This window comes from Gymnodraco acuticeps, unplaced genomic scaffold (assembly GCF_902827175.1).
Source record: "Gymnodraco acuticeps unplaced genomic scaffold, fGymAcu1.1, whole genome shotgun sequence".
Taxonomy (NCBI): domain Eukaryota; kingdom Metazoa; phylum Chordata; class Actinopteri; order Perciformes; family Bathydraconidae; genus Gymnodraco; species Gymnodraco acuticeps.
Window position 1 is genome coordinate 3,982,217 of NW_022990295.1, and position 25,445 is coordinate 4,007,661.

The window sequence follows — 25,445 nt, forward strand, 5'->3', positions numbered from 1 at the left end:
GTAAACCTGCAAAAATGCACCAAAGCTGCACTTTGTTCTGGAACAGGCACATTTTCACGTTGAGTTGACTCTTTAAATAAGGGTCATCCAGCATATTGTTTTCTTCAGTTTATAAGGGGGCAGAGAGGGGGTAGTGCAAAGCAAAAGTGCCCCTCTCTATTTAATCACTATCACATAAATTAGCACTCACCCAATTGATTCACTGAAGCTTGCCTTTGTGAGCTCCCACACCACTGACCTGAGCGCCATAAATGTAATGTGGCAGGGTTACTATTTGTCATGTCTTTTCACAAGCCTGTTTTTTGGGTTGGAATCATTTTCTTCTAGGAGTGGCAGTAAATATACTTTTATAGAAAAAATACAACCCCCCCTTTGAACTCTCACACTGAAATAAATTACTAAACTATGCATTCCAGATGTTTATATGTAGAAACACATCTGACACTCACCCAACAGACACGGGCATGTCAAAAACAGGCGGTCAGTAGTCATATTCACGGACTCTTCGAGTAAGAGATTTTAAACCAGGTGGACTTTCAAATATAGTTTTTTGCTTTTCTCAAAAAACAAACGTTGATAACAATACATAAAAGTCTTACTTTTTGATTTATTGTAAGTTGCTTGTTCATGTATTTCTCCTGGGAAGTGACAACTTTAAACTAAACAACACAATTCATCCTGTAGCAATAGCAGTTATTCCGTGACTAATTGTATTAATTCATTTAAAGGGTGAAGCAGTAACATGTGGCAGTTTAATACATATCTTACCATATCCACTCGTTGGGATGAGCTAGAGCCAGATGAGACTAACATTGTTGTTGTGGTATTCATTTGCGTTTACAACCCAATCCGTGGTAGCTATATTTCCCAGGGCTCCTGAACGCAGCGTCAGTTCTTAGCCGTTCTTCAGAGATGCAGCACTGTGTGTTTGCTAAGTTAGTTTGATGCAGCGCGAGCGGCTGACCCGTGCTGCTTGGACGTGTCTGAGGGGCTTTTAACATGTGGAAGAAAAACAAAACACCGGAGTAACTTTAAGGTTTTTATCAAGAAAGCGCAGAGGAAAGTTTTACTGAGGACAGAAGTCGTCGGGAGGAAAGAAGTTGGATAATTCGGTACGTGAACTGCTTTTGACCACTTTGCCAAATCTTAGCTGACGTTAACTCAGTGTTAACTAAGATTCCAGTGAGGCTAGTTCACATGTCAAGAGGATTCTTCTTCTGTGGTTTGTCTGTCGGTACTGACAATGTGTTTTTGCGGGATTAAAAAAACAAAACAGGACATTTTAGAAGCTTTTCTGGCTTGTCTTTAACCTTTTTGTTTTTAAATTGATTTGACCTGCTTAACATTGATCAATTTAAGCTAAACAAAGTTGGTGTGGAAATTACTAACAAACTGCACGAGTTTATTTGTGCTTATGCATTCAGCCTAGAGACCGTTTTGGAGTTATGTAACTAAAACATTCAATAAACTCCTACGCATTTGTAGTCCATTATTTGCAGATATTGCATACAGATTTAGAGGGTTTTTTTGCTTCAGAAAACGTCAAAACGTGCATAATATACTGTAAGCTCTGGAAGGGACCATGAGTTTCGGTCAGATAAGTTGTGTTTGTCTTTGGAAAAAAATACTCTCAATTGAGTGACCTTTGATCAGCTGCTGGAGACTATTCTCTTTTTTTTGTGTGTGCTTTTTAAAGAGGTTGATATTTTTTCCACTTAGGCATTGATGTCATATTTAACTTGTGCGACAAACTAACATCCACACTGCAGTTGAATCATTTGTCATTTCCTCTTTCCGTGCATCCCATTCCCCCCTATGGTGCCCATACTTGGCCCCAGCAATCCTAATTGTCTTTTCTAATGAGCACCCCAGTGAGGTTTCAAATGCAGGCTCTCCATAGGTCAATGACTTTCCTCCCCAGCTGTGAGAGAAGAATGGGACACAATCAATCAGTTACCAGTGAAAAGTTCCATCTTCCACCTCTTTTTGACCTCACTTGACCTTTCAGACAATAACGCCTTATCATTATTTCAGATTAATGTTGCCTCTATGCGATGAACAGTGCTCTCTCCCAGGTGGTCCGAACAGGAAACGGCCCCAGTGTATCTTGGATCTCAGAGTTGGCACATTATTCCTTCTTCCTCGGTATGATGCAGCTGTGATCAAATGACCAGAGCTGCAGAATGTTGGGGTGGTTTCATCTATATCTTATAACTTTAAAAAAAACCTGCTTGGGAGCTTTTTATACGTCGCCTTCTTTTGTCCTTTAGTGGATGAGCACTTATTTGATGCTGCTTAGCAAAAACCTTGATCTTAGGAGACCGTAAAGTTCCGGCTATTGCAAGTTAAAGTTAGGATTACATTGCATGCGTTAAAGCTCGACTTCAAACAAGACTTTGACAACTTTGTTTTGGTTTGAAAGTGTGTGCCATAAGTGATTTAGCATTCCAGACACCCCAGGGAGACCGGACACTGCTTTTGTTATTACTGTGTGTGGACAAGTCTGCACAAAGGCACAAGGGAGCTGTTTGCCTGCAATATGGTGTAATGCATCTTTAAATGGGTACACTCCAATTCTATTTGAAGACTTGCCGTCCCATTTTACCCTGCAGTCTCCTAGTCTCCCCTCCTAACACTGCAGGACGTTATGGAGGACTACTTATCCTTTAGCTGTCCACCATTTCTAACTTTAAAGAACTGGAAGTCTTCACTTGCTGTTTGCCAAATAAGATGGTACTTGCCAACATCACTTGCCAGGTATGCATTCTGCGGTAATAGGTCACTGATGGGGAGGTGAAAATTGCTCTTACTCCTTTTTCAGCACAGCAGGGAATGATTATTTTCCCATTAAAGGCTATTTTGGCTCGGTTGTACGTGCGCCATATGAGCAAATCTCCTCACAACTTGTGCCCTGTGGGTGTTCATTTGGATGGATCACTTAAAGACCCATCTTCGCAGCATGCTCAAAAATGCAGCGCTCTAAAATAGGAGGTCTCATGTGTTGTGTGTCTGTGGGAAGTCACGCGTTAGGGCAGTGCTTGTTTTGTGGAAGCTGTGGATTTGATTGAGGTGAAGAGAGACCGTGAGGGTTTTATTGTTTGCCCCTGTGAATGAAAAGCTGTTCGTCTCTTAAGGCCTGTGTGTCAGGGTGACAAAGTGCAGGACTAATGTGGGAAAGAGGGCACCAACAGAAAGGCTGTTTGTCAGGGGATATTTCTGACGGGGTTAGAGGGTGAGAGAAAGGTCTTGCAAGATAAACATGGCACCAATGCTGAAATAATAAAGGCTCTCTGTCTCAATGAGCCCGTATAGGACCCTGGACCTTGCCTGCCATGCCAGGTTTGAGTTGTATTTGTTCTGAGCATAAACATCCGTCATGACTGATGGTGACTTAATGAAACCCGCACCACCCTGTCTGTCTGGACACATCCCAGGGGGCTTATGTCATACTTCCAGATTCTCGTGGGCCTAGTTGAGGCAGACGGTGTAACATGATCCAGCAGGTCTCCGACTGGGAGAGAGAAGAGCAGCCGGAATTCTCTGGTGCTATTTTTAGCTTTTCCTCCAAACCATTTGCTCCGCATGAAGAGAAATCAATTTGGGCTGTTAATTGTTGCACAAATGGATGATTAGGCTGTCCTTTTTGACTCAGATGCTGGATACTTTCATTAGTTCCGAGCATTAGTTGGAAAGAGAGCAACTGGCGTATGGGGGTTTTCTTTGGAGGTTTAAACGGACCAATAATTGGCAGAAATCTTGGCATCTTCTAGTAAAGCTTTCTTTTGGTTAAATAATGTCACATCCTCACTGACTTGTCTGTGCCCCGTCTATTTCTTCCTGTAGAGACAGAGAAAGTGTCAGAAGAGCAGAAGTCTAGTTTCCCATTGGCTTCCTCTGTAGACACACTCAGGGGTTTCACTTCTCTCATGACCTTGAATGGTGAAAAATGCTCCAGATAGTCATCACACCCTGAGGAGGACCCTTTCACTTTAACGTGTCAGGACTAAGGTCTTGGTTCAAGGTGCATGTTTTTGACTATGTATTTCCCTTTATTTGCCTGGGTGCTGAATCTTGGCCAGCATCTGTCGCCCTCAATTATCGGTTTGCTGTGTTTTTACAGAAAGGAATTCAGGCTTTGAATTCAAGGATCAATGTCAAGCCTGACGATTAAAGGAACAAGCACATCTAAAGAAGTAATCCATTGAAGGTCCTTCTTTTAATAACCATCTGATTGGCTCTTGTAGCATCTGTCTTCAATTAAGGGGCAACTTGCAGATTCCTATGCGGGAGGTTCATGCTGCGGGTAATGCAGACGTCAGCTGTGGGAACCAAATGCTCTCCATTTGGTTGAAATGGCATCTAGTTTAAGCACAGGTGGCCAGCTTGGCATGACTGTTAGCCTGTAGGTAGTGTTTTCTTTAGGATTTGAGTTGGACATGCCCCCTCCCTAGGAAAACAAGGATTTGGAACTGCCATATGTCAGCAAACAGGAGATGAAAGTTAATGAGTTACGATCTTTGAATTCTGTCCAGATGTGTTCAGATTGGCGGTAATATTTCTTGTTAGACATTTTTACTTTCTCCATCCAAACCCTTTTCTACATCTACCAACAGTCTTTGGTAACACGTTAGAAACACATTTTTAAGACCCAGACTTCTACAGCCTACGTTTTGAGCCCTAGTCTAGCCTCTCATTGACCAAAATCAGATTAGCATAGTTTTGGTCTGGTCATCAAGCGGGTTGGTTCAGTCATAGTAGACAGGATTAACAGGATTGTATTAGTTCACTGTTCACTGAGACAAGTTCAAAGCCTGACCCTCAACATGAATACTACTCCTGCAGGTTACACAAACTAACCCGTCTCTTGAAAATTAATTGGTCAAAGGCTGTTTGAGAAGGCCTCATTCTTGAAGACACGTGAGCTGCCCTACTTTGAATGAGTGTACATGTGCGTGTTTTACAGCAAGAGTTCCCAACATGTTAGGTCTGAGGGACCCCAAAGCCATACATGACAAAAAAAAGAAATCTTATATTCAAGTGGAATTTGCTCATTACATTTTCTTCATTACTTTGAGCTACTTATTTGAATGTTTAATCAGTGATTTTAGCCAGCTATTCCAGATTGTTACTGATGATGGTCAAGTACCAAAACATGGATCTTGGATAGAGTTTTAATCAAATTATTTCTTCTTTTCAACTTAGTTGAACTTCTCTACAATCTTTCCACATCCCCAATTCGCAAATGAGGGCCTACTTCTTGTCATGTCTGCCGATATCTGCTTTTCTATGTTTGTTTTAATCTGTGTCTATGTTGTTGTCAGTGACGTATTGTCTTATCTTTTTAAATGCCTTTGTGATGTGCTGCAACCCATTTTCCCCTCGGGGACAAATGAAACGAATACTATAGATAAGATTATTGACTTCAGTCAGATCCACGCTGAAGGCACAATATATACAAATGGTAATGTAGGTGGGATTTGTCAATCTTTTTTCAAAACTGTGGGAGTGGGTTATTATGAAAGCATCAAAAATGATGGTCATCCTGTTAGTATGTGCCCACATGCTTGCATTTGTGTTCTCGTGTGAGATACAAACAAATGGGGAACCATTGTTACATTCTTCATAGTGCTACTAATGGGAAACAAAAACATTCAAAACAAACCACATTTAATTTAGATAGGGTGGATAAGAGCTTTTTTTCATATTAACTTTAGCTTTGCTTTAGGGTTAGTCTAGTAAACGAGCTCTACAGCTGCAGGAAGCCTACAGTGAAGCAGTGATCTCAATGTGTGGATCCAGCTCTGTGACTTTCCTCCATGCATTCCTGCACATCTTAATTGGCGCAGCTCCTGGCTGTGGTCTCAGTTTGGCCTCGGCTGCCTGGCTGTCAGCTCGGCACAGTGGCCAGCAAACGCACTATGAACAATGCTCATCCTAATCCCTGAAGAATTCCTGCTCCTCTGATCTAGCTGGTCTAAGAATGTGTTTAAAAGGCCGGAGGCTCACCAGGAATCACAAGGAGACGAGTTCTCATGCACAGTCGTCCATGTTAATTTGTTGTAAGGCGCCATAGAGGCAGTGATGTGAGAAACTGGCCGTGCAGTGTTTCTGAGGAGAAACCCCTCATCATCAACAGCACCGCAGCCTCAGCCTGGCATGAGGGATTAGAGAAGTACACGCCACCAGGGTGAACCTGTAATCTCCCTGGACAGGCACACGAATAATGAGAGACCTGTTTTGAAGTAACAAAGCTTCATTTCTAACACTTGTTTACAAATACTTTAGGTTAAAATATAGAATGAACTTGTTTTTGCTGGGCTTGTCTGTTTCTGTCAGACTCATTTTATATAGCATACATTAATATTTTATATAGTATTAACATTTTGTTAATTAATTTTAAATGCTTTTTCTGAGTTAAACCTCAATTAAAGATGCATACGTAATATTAATCATGCTCAAATAGCAGTAACAGAGGTACTTTAATGTAAAACATTTACTTTGTAGCTACTACGTCTCTTGAGTTCATGTTAACTTAGGCTGTTGTCTAACCTCCTGGCCCTTCTCGACTGATTAGCATGAGCTCATATCAATGTTGCTTGCCTCCGCTGTGCATACCTTAGCCCCAGTTTCACTATATATTAGCAATTGGCTGGCATGAGCCACTGCAGAGCAGGGACCCGGGGAATGGGAAGAATTTCCTTCTTATATAACCCCTGAATTGACTGTAGCTAGTTTGCATTCAGGGACAAAGCATGACTGACTTGACAAAAGAATAAGAAACTTTAACATAAAGTAAAGAAACATTGCCTTTTTTTTGTGATAAACATTGCCATGCAAGATGTACTGTAAGCCCTTACATGAAGCGCCTGTTTGGTTTGACCCTTCATGTTTTGTTTTGTCAGCTCCAGAGGCCTGAGTGCCATGCCAGAGGGGTCCCATTCTGTTCTCTACCAGGGCCCAATGGGGGAAGGTAAGATCAATGCAAACGAAATAAGAGTAAGACCAATGCTCTGGTAATTGCTGCCCATGAATCAACCAGCCTTATAGCATGGAGTTTTTATAAGTTGAGTTATTTCTAATGGTGTATCTTGTTACCCAGGACAGTGTACTAACATAACAGAAATACAGCAGAGGTAAATGGGGAAAAAAGGACTGGAAAGGAGGAAATGTATAAGCATAAACTGAGAGCAATGAATCCCCTCCTACAGTAGGGACTGGCAGAGAGGCTCTTTGTTGGCCTGTGGAGCTCGGCCAACCTCTTCCATACCCCTGAAACCCCGAACACTCGCACATCAAACCAGAACGTGTCAGAAACACCGGCAGCCAAGACGGTTGGTCTAGCCAGCGGTGCTGACCTTGTATGCTGGGAACAACTCAAATGACATATTATTTTAGCGTTCTTTATCAGCAGTCACAGAGAACTACGGCATTGACACAGGGCCTCTTTGTATCTGTTTGTCTGCTCTGTCCCTCAACCCCCCCCACGCCTCCGCTCTTTTCTACTGAACACATTTGGCGCTGGGCTTCTACTTTGGCTGAATAATAGCACTGTGTCAATGGTTCCCTTTTTCCTCCGCGCTTGTCCCTTTGGTTCTGCTTTTGCCAGAGAAGGCTTTTGGCTGGTGGAGACGTGTGCCGCCCTCATGAAAATTAGTGTCTGTATTTCCCTCAAAAGGCCACTCTACACCAACTACACGTTCTCACAGCTTATTTTGCAGCTGTGCGAAATCATTTTGGCATTACAGAGAACACCCACTTGCAGTCGATACATTTTCAGACTTTGTGCGAGTCAAAGTGTGACTGACCTACCCGCCCCTGCCGTGGATGGATTGATGGTAATTGAGGGGTGAGGCTGCTGGTAATCTGTGTGAGGTGATGAGTGCATGTGGTTAACAGGCAGGAGGAATGCACGAGGTTAAAGGAAGCCGCCCCGTGTCTGGTCAAGGTAAACAATAAAAAGGTTGCCTATCCATCTTCAATTCCTCCTACTGGTCAAAGAGTTTTGATGATCAAAGAAGCACTTTATCGTTTTCACCACTAGCAGCAGGCTTTGGATAGAGCTATGCAATTTAAGAAGAGAAACAACTTCTCCACAGGAACCCACTTTACCACTCTTACTTTCCACCTAGGCTAAACTTTTATTACTTCATGAGAAAAATCTTAGGTTTAAAAGTCTCACCCTGTCAATCTAATGAAAGTTGCTCAGCCAGGCATCAAGAGACCTGAGGCATCAAGAAGCATCCCTTTCAAAGATAAGGGTTCCCTCTGACCTACTTAACCTCTGGGAGGAATGTAGCTGTGTGTGCAGAATGTACTGCTTTAAAGGGATTCTGGGGGACGGGTGGATCATCTCCATTCACCGCAGCTTTTCCAGACCAATGGGCATAGGGTGGTGGATATAGATGTTTGATGGCAGGGATGGCTGCATCTGAGTGAGATTATCAATGGAGCTCCTGGACTGGAACTCAAGCTCTATTTAACTGCCTGTAGCTTTGATCACAGGCGGGCTCAGGTTAGCCAGCAGCAACTCCTGTTAAGTTTTAAAGTCATGCACGTCCACAAAAACTCGCTAGTGTTGCTTAAGTTAATAATTATGTCATATAGCTGCCTGTTGTGTGGTAATGCACACGACAGACAAGGAAGTAACTGCTGGGTCAGTCAAGGTAGAAACAGCATCACACTCTTTATTACGCTGTGTGTGATAAAACAGCTCGATGGGAAGTAAATTAAGTGTACCTCCGTGACCCCCCCCTCCCCCCCCCACACGCACACTTCACACAGTCCTGCCAACAGCCCATGTGGACTCTGGACTCTGCAGAGTGCCGCGGACATGACAGCAGGTTGGTTGTAGGCTGTCAAATTGGTGGTAAAGTTTACAAAGGACTCGCACCTCAGGGCCCAGATGGTGTGTGTCGTCCAGATGAGATGCGAGTTTTGAATGGATCCAAAGCTGGCTGTGTCCTAATGCCTGAAGGGCTCTTAAAGGGGGGGCTTGTTGATGGAGGAGTCTCCTAAGTGGATGATCACATGCCTATGCATTGAGGTTAGCTGGCACAGCTGGATGCTTTAAGAGCCAGTGCAGGCGAGGTTTATAGGATTACATTTGAGCTTTTGTCCTTTTGGTTCTTTAAGAATCCTGCCTCTCTAAAACATGTTGCTCTCTAATGCTGAGGAAGTAAATGTTCCTATTCACACCATCCTGGTTTAGTTTGTTATATGTTATAAGGTTAAATCCACAAACAAATAATGGTTCTTTCATTTAGTATAATATTTTCTGATTATTACCCTAAAGTTGACTTTTGGTAGTCTGATCCAAGAGCACATTTTTACAACACAAGCATTTCAGGTATTAAAGAAAATCTATCGAGCTCAGTACATTAGTGAAATTAGCAGGCTTCAAAAACTCTAGTTAGTTTAACTTTTAAACACCAGAATTCCCCCAATCTTCCCAGCATAAGGTTTCGACCTTGACTGTGTTTCTGGAATGCAGGTTCAGTTTGCATGTGTGTACTCAGCCTCTGTTGTCCACTGCCGTTTATTTACCTACCTTCAGGCTAATCATTAACTGAGCATTAAAATCTCCTTGTGAGGTCAAAGGCAGGTGTAAATCAAACCATCATGTTATACATATATGAACACTACAGTGACTCAAATTCTTCCACTCTATGAAGAGATAAGAAATCAGTCCATACCCTCAGTCTTGATGTGTAATCACAAACGTTCTGACTCATGCTGTTTGATAATTGTCTGTGAAGACTCTGGGCCTAATCCTCAGAGGAACCCCACGTGCTTGTGCCTCCTGCCTTCCTGAGGGGCCGCCATTCACCGTTGCCAGGTGGGGAGGAGTTTTTCCCAAGGGGATCAGTAAAGACTACCTCCCCGTCTCCCTACAGCCTCCGCGGGAGTGCCGGAGGATTTGTGGGGGGGGTGTTGAAGAAGGAAGTTCAGAGTGGATCTTGAGGGGCGGAAGTATTTTATTTCGTATTAAGATGTATTGCAACACACGGCCCCCTTTATCCCCCGAGGAGAATCGGGGTCACACACTGTGCACTTGGCTCTGAAAGAGTTCGCAGATTAGCGGTCGCCGCAAGAGCCGTTTTGAAGTTGTTGTTTTTTTTTTCTTTGCTTGTTAGTGAACATACTAATCAGCCAATTAGGAACTAGGATTGTCCACCTGGTTACATGCTTTAATGTGAGGAAGTGAAATATCTCTTAAGAAAGAATTTACTCTATGCTAGCACATACAAAATAAAGCAAGTGAAAAGACAGCAGCTTTAAACCATGTTTTTATGGTATGTTGCAAGAAAGGTTTTTAAGTAAGTGAGGTACATTACCAGCAGTCATAAAAAAACAGTTTTGCCTACGGGTATTGAAGTAATGTATGAAGCTGTCAAGGCAGTGCCAGGCACCCAGGAAACAAGGAGTGCTCTTCCTGCATGACTCAATGTGATGAAACTGGACCAATACTTCACAGTTGTATCAGCATTGATCATGCAGATGCAGGTACGATCAGGCTAGTGTCTAGAGGAATTATGCAAGAAGTGAATCAATGTCCGCTGGGTTTCAATTCATCACCTATTGATACATGAGTCAATGTGAATCAAGCAGGAGGGGCTGTGTGAGGTATTACTCACAGAGCAGGCAGGGGCTTGTTTCTGTCAGTGGGATGTTCTGTCCACAGTGCTCTCACTCTCTTATTGCGACGCTCAGGAAAACACAGCGCAGCTTAACACTGATGCAACCGACGCATGGCTAGTGTTATCTGCCAACAGTTTTCCAGTGGAGAGAGAGGGAACGTCCTTCCCTGAAAGTGCTCCTGCAGCTTTAGGATAAGCATTTGCATGCTGATTAGATATAGTCTTTGTTGTTCCTGTTTCTTTGCCTCTGCTTTGGTTAAAAAACAAAATGTCACAAGCCAGCTTTATTTTTGAGTTTCAAAGGGAAATAATCAAATAAAGTTTTGACTTTGCTTCCCAGTAAGTTCATCTGAAGTAGTCTTAAGGTGTGTCTTCAATGAGCACCTCTTTCACTGTGCAGTGCACACTCATCGTTCATCATATTTTGAGTCTGGTCACAGGAGTGTGAGGGATTGAAGAAGGCGATTTAGAAATCTTCCAGGACTTTGACACCTTGTTCCTTCAGGTTTCCCTCCTTGGTGAGTCAGCAATCATAAACTTCAAGGAAGAATAATGAGTGTGTTTTATTTATAGATTTGTTATTAGAAATATCTTCGACACATAATAATTCAACTTGAAAGGAATTCCTATTATCTGTTGTCGAAGTCTTCCATTTCCCATTGTGCACTATAATTTTTACACTGAACTTGTTATTAACTTGTTTGTGTCTAGTTTGTTTCCTAATACCTTGAACCAAGGTACTGTACGCAAACATACTTTACTGTCATCCTGTTGTGAGCGCTGAAGAGAAGGTGAATAACCAAACTAAAAGGGCAGTTTCAGACTTTGGAGGAAACAAAAACTTTCCCGGGCTAGAATTTGCATTGGGCTGGTTTGCATGGACTTTTGAAACGCAAGTCACATCATCACATGATTTAGCATTGCTGCATGCCGTGGCTTATCATGTTCCTAAAGGAGGTAACATTCATCTGGAAAACGTGTTTACGTAGGAGACCCTTTTCTTAGATATGTCTGCCATTATCCAAACATGCTTAGATTGTTTTTAGAGAAGCCAGAAAGCTTTTGCTATGAAGGAATGCTTTGTGTCCCATACACCAACATTGTCAGACGGATACAGATCATCTCTGTCGTACATGTTGCCTTTTAGAAATGTTAACGACCAGGTGCGGAGGGTTTAATTCAGTGTTTCCATTCACCTTCTTCACCACCTTATTAGGCTCTGCATGTCATTCATTTAACCGTGATGTCAGAGGCGGACACGTTTATGAACTGTCTGCTTTGTTAGCTGCATGATAAGCTCAGACTGAAATGTAGACTTTGCATTATTAGTTCTAGACTGCTTAGTCATTGAGCCCCTCAGTGAGTGAATGTCTGCTTGTAGCAATGAAACGGAAGCATTTCCTCTAAATCACCTGTCCCATCCCTTACATCCATTTCTTTATCATTTACACCCCTCGCACTCAATGATTTTATCCTCAACCAAAGGGTACCTGAACTGGTAAGCTGTTTTATTTTACCTTTTTTTAACACTCGGAAACATTCACAACTACTTTAAGGTTACATGTTGTATTAGCGTACGCCAGCACTGCATTAAAACGAGCCACTATCCAGGGGATTTGGATTGAGGGAAGCAACAATAGAGAAGGCAAGGTCATGCTTGTAGCACCAACACACCTTTTGTCTGTAGATGTTAGCCTCAGCTTAACAGACAGGAAACTGGAATTCAAAGAATTACAATGAGGGGTTTGGCAGGGTTTTTAATCTGGAATTCCAACCATTCTTCCTTTTAGCGATGTTCACACACGGGCAGCTGATATAACGTAACCCATTAAGGATACAATTCTCAAAACACTTAGTTAATGGTCTTGCTGGGAGTTTGTTGAGAATAACTGGACGTTCAAAAAGTGCTGTGAGTCTGCCTGAAATGTAACCCAAATACTACACTATCTCTCTAGCCTTGACTTGGTTAATGGTTATATCTCTGTAAGTGTTGATGCAGCACTGAAACAAAGGAGTGTTGTGTTTCGTTGAAGTGGTTTACTTTGTGAAATATATGGCTGGACTGAAATGGAAATGTCGTGCTGGGCCATTTACTTAACTATGCAACCATTATGTGTAAGTAACAATGTAAAGGTCTGTCCACTGAGCTGTTACATCTCTATACAAATTCCCTGTGTAATGATTTTTAGCTGCTGTCGTTGCTATGATCTAGATAATTAAACACTGACAGGTGAATAGTAAGAATGTGCTCAAATATGTATGTTTGTGTGCAGATGTTAGATGTTACGGCCATAGCCAATTGGTAGTAAAAACTGTTTTTGTTGAAGCATTGTGTGCTGATAGCTGGCATTGTTAGGGTGCTTACTTTGTATAGACCTTTCCCTACAGTTATTGCCAAAACATCATTGGCATTTGGGATTTTAAGGAGGCATTCCAATAACTATTTTTCCTACCATTAAAGTTAATGTTAACAAATGGGGTCCTAAATCAGTCAGAGCTGTGCTTATCTTCAATCACTCTCAGTTGCTGATGGGAAAATAGCCTAAATATGACGTGACGTTTAGTTCAGTAAGTACAGTTTATCAATGTTAACCATGGGTTTCCATCAAGGCAATGTTCAGGCATCCATAATTGTTTAGTCAAAAAAATGCGAACACATTTTTAATGACAAAACTGGCACACAGAACACACACTATAGTAATACATACAAACTATTTAACAAAAGTAACATGTTAGAAAAACCGCCTGATCATGCTTTCTTTTTTCTTTTCTTTTTTTCTGTTGATATAAAGCCTTTATTCATTTGAAAACAAAAACGCTAAAGAAAGTTCATTGTACTGATCATGCTTGCTTTAGATACAAACTTACTAAAAGCTAAATGTGATACAAAACAGTTACAATTCCTCCACATCTGACAACAGAGTGGCACAATGTGGAAATAAGTGATAAACGTTTACAGATGCTGAAGAGACTCAAGAAGCTTTTACATTGTCTACTCTATACATTAATAGTTGCTTATTATTACGTGTTTGGGTAGAAACGGTATCATAACTGGGGGACTGGCACGGGAACTCGCGCTCCACTTATCATAAACCTGTATGTTGTCCAGATCATTTGCATTCTTCCACCACTCCTCTTTCTCCCAGAAACCTGTGACTTGTGGTATCAGCCAAATAGATCATTCCTGTCTGTAGATGTAGTATCTGAAGCTGAGCTGGTGCTGAAGTCAAGTGTTGAAGCTTTAGATACACATACCACCGTCTAGTTTTTACAGTTCAGTGAGACGTCTTGTTTTGGCACTTATTATATAATAGCTAGAAGAGTGTTGAAACTGTGTAAACATCGTGTTGATTTTTGCAAGTCCTTTTTTTGCTGGCATTATTTGAGGAGGTGATTTGGTGTGTTGAAAAGAAGTAAGGCCGAAGTGAGTTTCACACACCAGACACTGCAAAGCTCAAACTAAATGTAAAAAGGCAGAGGCTGCAAAGGAAGCAGATGCCTTACTCTAATTCGTAGTGGCTTAGTGAGTGTAATGGCTCACCACTTCTACACTCCCTTTGCACCATCAACCCTGTGATTTGTCACGGAGCGTAAACAGATTTTCTCTAGTGGTCGGCGACTGCTTGCCAGCTCATCCTTTTCTCCCAGTGAGGTTGTGCATGGGAACTGTGTTGTCGAGAGGGCTTGGTGGGGAGCAAGTTGTACAGCGTGAACAAGACTCTCATGAGCTCAGGACTGACTCATGGAAAGTTTGAGAATGCCAGAAGGTGTGTGTGTTTGTGTGTGTGAATGAACTGAAATGCTGTTTAATTCCTCATGCGGAGCCCTTCATCCGGCTGCATATCAGATATTTTTTTCAAGACTTCCTAAATCACTTACTTTGAGCACTTTCAGTTCCCATGCTCTCATGTTAAATATTTGTCTTGTTTAAAATAATCCATTCCATCGAGAGCTGTAAAACATTGTAGTCTTTAAACTGCACATAGGAGATCATTCAAGTTAGCATGCTTGTAAATCGTGCTTGCAGCTTCCTACAGATTGATGAAATACAGTTCTGCTGACACATCAGGTTTGTGTTATCATCTGTGGGCCAGGTCCAACGATTCACATGTAATGATGAACATATTCATGTTACAAGCTTGTCAACACTGGTGAATGAGAGTGTATTTCAGGCTCTTGACATCTGTGGACTATTAAAACCAAACAACGCTCTCCATCCCCACTCGGCATTACCTGTTAATGTTAATGATTGTGCCTCATAGATTTCCATTTATTAGCCTGAAGTCAAATGATGCGACAAAGCTTTATTTCTTTAGCTTGGCCAAACGGTTCTGACCCCTTTGCACTGCAAATATTTCAGGAAATGGAGCTCTTTGCCACAGTGGCCACTCAATTCTCCATTCTCACACCACCATGACTTCATATATATAGGAAACGCTGTGAGGAAAATTCCCAACTCAGCCAGGAAGGATGTGAAATACAATATGGATTCCATTTCTCTTAAGCGTAGGGCAATAAGGACACCTAAACAAAGCTGCTGGTACCCTTCCCCTTTTTTTTCTTCCCGTCAGTTTTCCCTCGCTCTGTTTTTCCAAGGTTCAGCAGTCGAGTGAAAAAGAGGAAATGGCTTGGTTTTCCATAAAATAGGCAGTGTTTAAGTTAGAACATGTCAGTAATGATTTGAGCAAGTCCTTTTACTGTAAACCAGTCCTCTGTGTGGGAGTGAGAACACAGAGCTCTGAGCTGTCTTTTATTGATTTGTAGTAGTCTGCTCAATGTAACTAGAATACTATTTATCTAAAGTTGTTTCCAGACAGTGCTTTAATGCAGTTGTAGCCTTGCTGTTATTCGTCATCATTAAGATCATTATTATATTTTCTATCCATAGAACTATACTACCAAAGATGGGATACATCGTGTTTTTTATAAGAAACTAAATGAGCAATATAAATATCTATCTGCATGGTTTACTAATGGCCTTGTCATCTTGGTTCGTCAAGTCAAACACTTAGTGCAGCTGCACAGAAGGTTAGTTACAGGGCGGCTGTGGCATGCACAGGTGGACATTTGATTAATTACATTGCTGCAAAAAAGCAGGCTACGTGAGTTTCCTACCATAAACTACAACTGAAATAAACCAATAAAACAGCAGGTGTTCTTACGTGCTACTCAAACCAAAATGTGTGTAACTAAGACCCTCAGCATTTTAAGGTGGCCTCGCCAAGATCTGCCTCTCAAACCCTGACACCTTCCTTCTGTCTGTGTTCCTCTCACCTCTCCCAGAATCTCCTCAGTTGTCATCGCCCCTCTCCACCGGTGAACATGTCCAGGCAAACGTTGACTTGGGCCCAGACTGCTACAGCCGGCTATTTGTGGAGCCACTGGACGGAGAGGGTGACCGTCCAGTGAGCCTCGTGTCCACCCTGTCCTCTGGGTCGTCCCGAGACAGCCGCAGCACTTTCGGGAGCACCGTAGCTCTTCCCTCGTCCACCACCCCACCTATACAAAGCGAGGAGGACATAGACTTGGAGCTGAGCCCAGCAGACAGCACCAGAGAGCGGAGTCCAACCCTCAGCTGCTCTAGGGGCCGCTGGCAGGAGCGGCTGGAGCCCCGGGTGATCAGCCACCAGTGGAACAACAACAACGCCACCTCCAACAGGAAGGCCAGCGGCAAAGTACCTCATATCCACCACTCGCCTGTCGTCACGCACGCCATGGCGCCCAACCCAAAGCTGACCTATGTGGATCGTGTTGTCATGGAGATCATTGAGACAGAGCGCATGTACGTCCAGGACCTGCGCAGCATCGTGGAGGTGAGTGGATGTTAGGGTTATGCTGACTACTGTATTTAAATGTTCCGTCTCAGTTGGTGTTGTCAGCCAAGTATTCAGCTTTAGCCAACCATCTGATATTGTTTGTTTGTTTGTTTGTTTGTTTGTAGCCTTTATTTAACCAGGTGAAAGCCCCTTGAGATCAAAAGATCTCTTTTTCAAGGGTGACCTGCATTTTAGTGAGAGCAGTGGCGAACCGTGTCTATCACAACTGGACCTTCTGTAGACACACACACCCCCCACCCCCTCTGCAGCATTATAATGTCCGTCTTTTCACTGAATTGTCGTCTTGAAAAGGGTACTCACAACGATTCCGCAACAACTTCATCTTCACCTGTTGCACTTGTCATTTCAACGTTAAAAACAATAAAACGGCATGAATTGCTTCGTCGCATTCATAGATCCTCTGTCTCGAGCCAGTTAACTAACAGGCCTTCTAGAATACCCTGGAACCGAGGGAAACTCTGAAAGAATACGCCCATTGGCTACAAATCACTATATGATTGGTTGATCAAACTGTCAGTCCAAACGTACGCTCTCATTCAGTGCAACGGCCAGGGCATTCGATCAAGGATGTAGAATACCTTGTTGAAGGATATTCTACCCAGAGACCCAGAACAAGATCTGATTGGTTGCTTTCTTTTCTAACACAAAACCACTGAAATGCGTAGTGCATGGTCCGAGAAGGACAAACAAATCAACGTAACACTGTAATATTACAGATCAACAACACGGATACGATTCTCATTTATTCATTTTATATACATTTGATTACATTTTATTTATATAATTAAATCGATTTTTTTTGTTTGTTTTATCTGAGTGTTCCAGGGTATTCTCTGAATACCTTGAAGGCCCTGACGGTTCGCCACTGAGTGAGAGTAAATCACGAGTGTTCTGTGTATTTAAAGCACATGCTTGAATTTGGATGAATGTGCTGCTATGACTCCATGTCTGCAGCACATTTTGGAGGTGATTTACTACATGTTGCCAGCTAGGAGCTAAAATCGGGGAAAGGGGCTCAATGGCTGTTGAGAACCAATAATGTCTGCTGTGTTCCAAGCAGCGGTTTGTGGCCCCAAATGAGTAAAATCACCCAGTGGATTTTTATATTTTATTTTCATTACCATTATCCCTTCTGATTTCCTCTGCTTTCTAATCAAATCACTCGGTTGAGAAAAATGCATGCCTGACACATCTGGCAATTGTGTTCTTTGTTTATATATTTCTACTTCATGTAGATGAAGGCTTTGGGGCACTTTATGATCTGTTCATAGTGTTGTATATAAACCGTTCTGTATATTTACAGTGCAGGGAAAGTTTACAGCCTGTAGCCTGGGATTATGGAGTGTGCTCATATCTGGAGTTCAATCACAAAGTCAAAACTGAGACACAGTGCAGTTCTGTCATGACAGAAATCATGGGCTTTGTGATCCTAGCCAAAGATAGCAGAAACTTCCCCTCAGAAATGTGAAGCATGAAAATGTGCCAGGGATGATTCCCCCACTCAACAGAACACTTACATCTTATCACATCTTCAACGTGTTGTAATCTGGAAACAACTTCCAGAGCGAGAGGCTCTCAATCGTTCCTGCATAGAAACAGGAGCGCCCTGCTGTTAAACAATCTCCTCTGCACTATGGGTAATGTCTTTAACATGTGAGGTATTTCTGAGTCTGACTGGCAGAAAGCCAACAAGCACCTCTCCTCACTTTGTCCGTGCTGGCGTCTGGCAGTTGCCGTGGGAGGGATGGCTGCCCCCGTAACAGCTTGAGTAACGACTTGCTCCTGACAAACACTTCCAGGACTTCTAAGTATTTCAGTTGACAGGAGCAGCAGCCCATCAAGCAGCCGGCGCTGGCCCCGGTCACTCGGGCCCCGGCCTGTACAGAGCTTCAGACTGAGCTCCCCAACCCTCCAAGCCAACACAAACACCTCCATCTTTACGCCAACTGGAGAAATAACACAGATGAAAGGAGAGAAACAGTTTTTTCTATAGGCTACAGTGTGGGAACACAGTCTAGTACAGTTGTATCCTTTATCCTTTTATGATTACAGTATGGCTTCAATCAAAATGATCCCCTGCAGCTCAATTTAATTTCACACCAAGCCTTGAATCTGACGGAGACGTGTGAAACTCTTCTCTCATTTTGGCATTGTCCCTTTAGCAAACTAATCAAAAGCTTCCACTTGATATTGACACTGAGCTATCTGGCAGCTGTTGTCCTCTTTCCCTTTTAGATCTTGTCCCTAATCCTCAAATCATCTGTCTATCCATGAAATCAAGTTGTAAGAACAGCTGTTTATCCCAGCTGGTCTTGCATGTCCAAAGACATCCCAACACCTGGCCCAAACACACCCAGAGAAATCATACTCAACATAGTTGATCAAGAATGTAGTCAGTGCTTTTTTAATTTGACCTATAACAGCATTAAAAAGGACAAAATAGCCTTTCATATTCTTTAAACAGCTCGGCATGCAGCACTGTAAGATACATACATAGTTTAGAATACAAACATAGCATCAAACCTCTGACGCTAAGCTAAAGGTCACATGTTTATGGTATGAACACTGGCAGCGAGTTTTCTATAGGAGACTATGAGACGCCCTGCCGACTGCAAGTCAGCATTGCTCTCACTGCACTGGAATTCTCATTCCATGACTGACAGCAGTTCATTCAGTGATGACTACCCCCCCCCCGTGTGTGTGTGTGTGTGTGTGTGTGTGTGTGTGTGTGTGTGGTGTGGTGTGTGTGTGTGTGTGTGTGTGTGTGTGTGTGTGTGTGTGTGGTGTGTGTGTGTGTGTGTGTGTGTGTGTGTGTGTGTGTGTGTGTGTGTGTGTGTGTGTGTGTGTGTGTGTGTGTGTGTGGTGTGTGTGTGTGTGTGTGTGTGTGTGTGTGTGTGTGTGTGTGTGTGTGTGTGTGTGTGTGTGTGTGGGGACCTAAATCTGTTTACACAGTCACGTGTGGGGACTCTCCTCCCTTATGGGGACAAATTGGAGGTCCCCATAAGGGGAATCATTCATTTTAGGGTGAATACTTGGTTAGGGTTAGGCATGTTATGGTTAAGGTTAGGATAAGTCTCCAGGAAATGCATGTAATTCAATGTAATGTCCCCTGAAGTGATGTATACATGGTGTGTGTGTGTGACATCGTCTGGGAGGCTGGCTGTGTGTACAGGCTGTTTACTGGTATGCTCTTTATATAGTCGCTGCGTGTGTGCGTGTTTGCCTCTCGTCAACTTACTCCTCCACTTGTTTGGAGATGTTTGTTTGCCACATGAGCGTGTAATTGACCCACAAGGGAGGATAATCATCCAGATGCTGGCACGTTTATTTCCTGTGTTTTTTTTGTTGATATTTGTATCTACTACTGAATACTCTTGGGATCCTGGGGGGGGGGGGGGTCTGATACGGGGAAGGGAACAGGCTGTTGTGATGTTTACGGTCTGGGTACCACAGAGCCTCTTCCAGACAGTAACACTGGCTTCAAGTCAACGGAACAAATCCTTAAAAGGATCCTTTTAAAAATCACATCAATTGTATGTGAAAAACTGTCTTTTTATTAAACCGAAATAATAAGTAAGCCTTGAAATCATGATGTTATCCTTCTTTATATAGGTTACATTAGATCACATGTCATTCAGCCCCACAACTGTAGGAGTCACTTGATCAGACCAAATGTCATAGGGAAACATCATAGAGGATGTAACAGGAACACAAGGAGGGTGCTGTTGTTCAACATACATGCTCCCTCTACTGGTAAGAATTCTGAATTCCTGCATGACTCAATATGTCAACAGATCATATATAACTTCATTTCTGCTGTGTTTCCAGGACTACTTGGCTTACATTATCGATATGAATAACCTTCCTATACGGCCAGAGCAAGTGTGTGGCCTGTTTGGGAACATAGAGGACATCTATGAGTTCAACAGGTGAGTCACACACACAATACTAACACAAAGAGCATTCTAACCATACTACATCTCCATCTAATTTGTGTTATGATTGAGTTTCATGGTAGCCAGGCAAAGGTCGTACATACTGTGTGTATGTAATATAATGTTCTATTGTAAGATAATAAAAGAATGTTAAGAATGCATGCTGTTATTTCACTTGTCGCTGCTATTTCTTACACTGACACGAAATGGATGGAAGGAAGGACAGACTTTACACCACACACACACTCCTGCAGACTTTACACCACACACACTCCTGCAGACTTTACACCACACACACTCCTGCAGACTTTACACCACACACACTCCTGCAGACTTTACACCACACACACTCCTGCAGACTTTACACCACACACACTCCTGCAGACTTTACACCACACACACTCCTGCAGATATCACAGAATCGGGGAAATGCTTGCTTCGCATTTATGTCAGCAAGTACTCATTGCTGACCACACTGCTTGCCAAAACACACATTAACATTCCTCTCTCCTCTCACAGCAAGGAGCCTCCCCGGTAATGCCAAGGCTATGGTACAGCTCTGAACCACAAACGGGGATAATTTGATTCCTTATTACTTTCTGATGAAATTCTAACCAGCTGTACAAGACAGATTCTGACAGATTTAGGATCTAAAGGGACATATCTTTCTTGTCAAACTGTACTGGGAAGCTGTGATCTCCAAAAGTTAGCACTGAAGATAGCTAAACAGCCGATTCGAACCATTTGGAGAACAAATATATTTAACTTGCGATTATTTTTGAGATATTATGCATATAATATGATTGGAGGGAATTCATTTTGCAAACGTTTTTTTCATTTTCATTGAAAGATATGTTAAACGTGATTTCATTTTTTGCAGAGATATGTACTAATTAAAGAGGTTTTTTTCACTCATATTTATAATACACTTCATATTTATAATATTATGATTTGTATGCCGGATCTTTTCCTGCGATTTTTGATATTGCACCATTTAAAAAAAATTCCAATTTTTAAAGGGGACCTACAGTATCATGCAAAATGCACTTTTTGATGTCTTTTATACATAAAGATGTGTCCCCGGTGTGTCGGGGAACTCACGCAGCGTCAGAAAATAAAACCCTCTCTCTTTTCCTCCGTACCCAAATCTCTAAAAACGGGGGAACAACGGAGCTGAAACAGATTTGTGTCCGATATGACGTAATATCACAGCACTATCAGAAAGTTGCTATCAGAAAAAATGCCCGACTGTTTTGGACGTAATATGGTAGGTGTTCACATTAGCATCGCTAACACTCAGAGCTAACCTGTACTGGAGAGCACGTGTGTGAAGAAGCAGGAAATAAAAAGGAACTCACCTTGTGGTATAACCAGTGTTGTGCTAGTTACTGAAAACCAGTAACTAGTTACCATTACTAGTTACTTCTTTCCAAAAGTAACTCAGTTACTTTACTGATTACTTACACAGAAAAGTAATGCGTTACTGTGAACTGTGAAAAGTAACTTTTTAGTTACTTAAAAAAAGGGCTCCCATTAATGCCCTTATAGCCTTCATTTCAGTACTGTTATTGCATTGGAGAATAATACAATCTGTTGATCAACTTGACATGCATTATATGCTATCTGGATTGCATCGATATTAGCTGGCTTTCCATTTTTGTATATTCTTTCTCCAGGTAGTTGGAAAAAGTGTTCCGTCCCATATGCCGTGTGCCGCCCGGACATGCTATCATGCTAACTAGCTACCTGAAAGCGGGTGACTCCACTGTAGCAATAGCCTGCATGTGTTCTACAACATACCGTGCAATGGCTTTATCGACTTTTCCCTGGCTAGCAGTCCCTTGGTTAAAATCCAGCCGCTGTTGCTTAGGTGGAGGTGGAGTGGCGTCGGCTGAGTCTCTGTGGTCTTAGCTACTAGCTTCGTCCCAGCATGTTGTTTTTGCAGATGTTTTAAGAGATTTTAATTACTGGTTTGGGCAGTAGATAGGATCTTTGACCCGCCAAGACACAACTTACATTGAACTAAAACGTTCTTTTCTTTGTGCTCGACAAAAGTGAAATAGTGAGAATATCTCCAGGTGGAGAAACTAGACTTGAGCTCTGCCGCCGCCAAGATAGTCTTGTTAGTAAACAACACAAACACGCCCACAGCCCGTCTCCGCATGTGACACAGGAAGTATCTAAGTACATTTACTCAAGTACTTAAGTACAGTTCTCATCTCTGTTCGCCTGGCTGTTGACTATATAAAAAAACTAACGCAGTAACGGAGTAACGCACTATGTAGTAACGCTAACGGAGTTACTGAATTTAAAAAGTAGTGCGTTAGAGTACTAGTTACTGCCAAAAATAACGGCGTTACAGTAACGCGTTACTTTGTAACTCCCGACACTGGGTATAACCGGCAAGAGAGAAAGCCTTTGAGCTCCATACTGTTTCAGAAATAATCCATGATAATCCATGATACGGCGTTTCATCACGGCAGTATTTAGTTTAGACAGTAGCTGCCGGGTCACGCATGAGCTCAGCTCATAAAAGATTTGATAACAAATAAAAAAGGAGGGGGTCCTTTTTTATTTGTTATCAAATCTTTTATTTTTTAAAGCTTTATACCCAAAATCAGCACTTTTGAAACAGGAAGAGAAATAGAGGGATATGAGGCATGGCTAGAATGGGTGATCTGTTTGGTATTTTGAGCAAAACACTTCATAGACATGTTTTTTATATATTTGTATATATCTGAGACCCATGCTATTGCCTAAAAATAGCATGTTAGGTTAGCACTTTAAGTTTCATCCCTACTTTAAACCCTTTTCTCACCTCCAAATATTGACAAAGTAATCATGCGGTATGAACAAATATTGACATTGTGTCCGAGACACATCTCAGCACCAAGATTTTCCTCATTGTACCGTGAACATGTTGACATTATTCAGTTTCGGTAGAGCCACGCAGTCTTTGATCTGAGCGCTGTGTGATGAATTGTGTTTGATTCACATATTTTCATGTGTTTTGTTAACTGAACAGGTTTCGTGCAAAGCGCTCATGATCATTGGTCATGTTCAGGTTTTCTGTGCGGCTGGTTTTTTCCACACTGACCCTCCCCTCATGTAGCCTCCTTCAGTGATGCAAATGTTATTATTGAAGTGATGTCACACCCTCTCAAGCATTTAGATGCTGTACAACTCTCGTGTTGTGCTTTCCCTAGCTCTGGATAAAGCTTGTTTTTCATGCGACTGCTGAAGGCATGGAGAATTCCAAGTCAAATGCTTTATCTTATCAGTCTGATCATGCAACAAGGTTAATGTTTAACAGTGAACGCCGCCATCTAGTGGACATTTTCAACAAAGGTCATATCTCTGAGAATTAGTATGCGTTTACTTTGACACTCATCATGTTCTTCCCTTCTTTTTTTGTTATCCCTTCTAGAAATATAAATTCGGTTAGCAACAGTAACACTCAACTTTCTTTCTGTTTTCAGTGAACTGCTGCAGTCCTTAGACATGTGTGAGAACGACCCTGTGGCTATCGCCCGCTGCTTTGTAGATAAGGTTAGAGGAACTAAAACGTCTTGTTCATGCTGATTTACATTCATATCTTCAAGGAAATAAACTCTAGATGTCTAATTGTTGCACTTGTATTTCCTCAGAGTGAACACTTTGAAATATACACTCAGTATTGCACCAACTATCCCAAGTAAGTAGCTAGAGAACATTTCTTTTAATTCAACTTTTGCTGAGGTATTTTCTTTGATTGTAGTGAAATGTAATTCTCTGCTGTCCCTCAGCTCAGTGGCAGCACTGACCGACTGCATGGGGAGTAAAACTTTGGCCAAGTTCTTCAGGGAGCGACAGGCTGATCTGAGGCGCTCCCTCCCTCTGGGCTCCTACCTGCTGAAGCCGGTCCAGAGGATCCTGAAGTACCACCTGCTGCTCCAGGTACACAATGTCCACATTGGTCCATATGCTGACTGCAGACTGCAAGCTTTGCTACATCGAATAGCCTGTGACTGGTTACCAGTTCAAAGAGTGAAATGTTTTCTATTCTGGTTCTTTGATTTGCCTAGATATTAAAGGCATTTAGTATTATATAAGGTAAAAACAACAGCCGCCAAATCTCACAATTATTTATCTGGATACACATCTCTCTTTGTTTAGGGAAAGATTTTCCTAGTTCCCTGTTGGACGATCTTGTGAGAGATGGTAACTGTCCCTGCTCTCTTCTAAAAGGAAATAGCGAGGCACTTTGACCCGGACGAGGAGGGCCATGAGGTTATTCAGGAGGCCATAGACACCATGACCGGAGTGGCCTGGTACATCAACGACATGAAGAGGAAACACGAACATGCTGTCAGAGTGCAGGTCAGACCAAAACGCCACGCATTCATGCCAACATCCTCTGGAAAATGTGCATTTACAGGCAGCTCTGTCACACCCTGCTGTCTTTTTTCACTCTTTTTCACACTGGACCTTCTGATGTTGTCATGTTCGTCCGTTATCTAGTACTTCTGTCACTTTCGTGTCTTGCGGTTGATTTCACCTTCTTAGCTTTCATCTCCTGCATTAAGGTGTGGTTTTAACCTCCAAATCATCAAGTATTGCTTAACAGATGTTGTCCAAAGCTAATCCATAACCCTTCACAGTTTGTTGTTGACCTAGACACATTTCTCAAGTCTAGCAGCATGTTAAAGTGAGTGCCACTGCGTCACCTTCCTTGCTTTCTAAGGCTGGCAAGCGTTTCCTTTCATGCTGGAGGAACAGTGCTGACAGTGGGGGTGTGTGCTTTCATGTGCAGGAGATACAGTCTCTTCTGATAAACTGGAAGGGTCCTGACCTGACCACCTACGGAGAGCTGGTGCTGGAGGGAACCTTTCATGTCCTGCGGGCGAAGAACACCCGTACGCTCTTCCTCTTCGAAAGGATGCTCCTCATTACCAAGAAAAGAGGAGAACACTACGTCTACAAGATCCACATCTCAGTAGGCCTTTTCACATTGTTTTCATTGATTTAACAGTTCTAAAGATGTAGGAGAAGGGTCA

At 42.4% G+C, this 25,445-nt stretch overlaps 1 protein-coding gene across 3 annotated transcripts in view; it reads left to right on the forward strand.

Moving 5' to 3' along the window:
* The first annotated feature begins 904 nt into the window (after positions 1–904).
* LOC117550065 (pleckstrin homology domain-containing family G member 3) overlaps positions 905–25,445 on the forward strand; it is a 32,070-nt gene continuing 7,529 nt past the window's right edge. For all 3 annotated transcript variants that reach the window (XM_034222359.1, XM_034222360.1, XM_034222361.1), the window contains exons 1-9: positions 905–1,112; positions 6,903–6,970; positions 15,921–16,450; positions 20,303–20,403; positions 23,889–23,958; positions 24,057–24,103; positions 24,195–24,345; positions 24,637–24,768; positions 25,202–25,384. In XM_034222359.1, the coding sequence (XP_034078250.1) occupies positions 6,922–6,970; positions 15,921–16,450; positions 20,303–20,403; positions 23,889–23,958; positions 24,057–24,103; positions 24,195–24,345; positions 24,637–24,768; positions 25,202–25,384 (1,263 nt within the window). In that variant the 5' untranslated portion in view covers positions 905–1,112; positions 6,903–6,921. The remainder of the gene's footprint in view (positions 1,113–6,902; positions 6,971–15,920; positions 16,451–20,302; positions 20,404–23,888; positions 23,959–24,056; positions 24,104–24,194; positions 24,346–24,636; positions 24,769–25,201; positions 25,385–25,445) is intronic.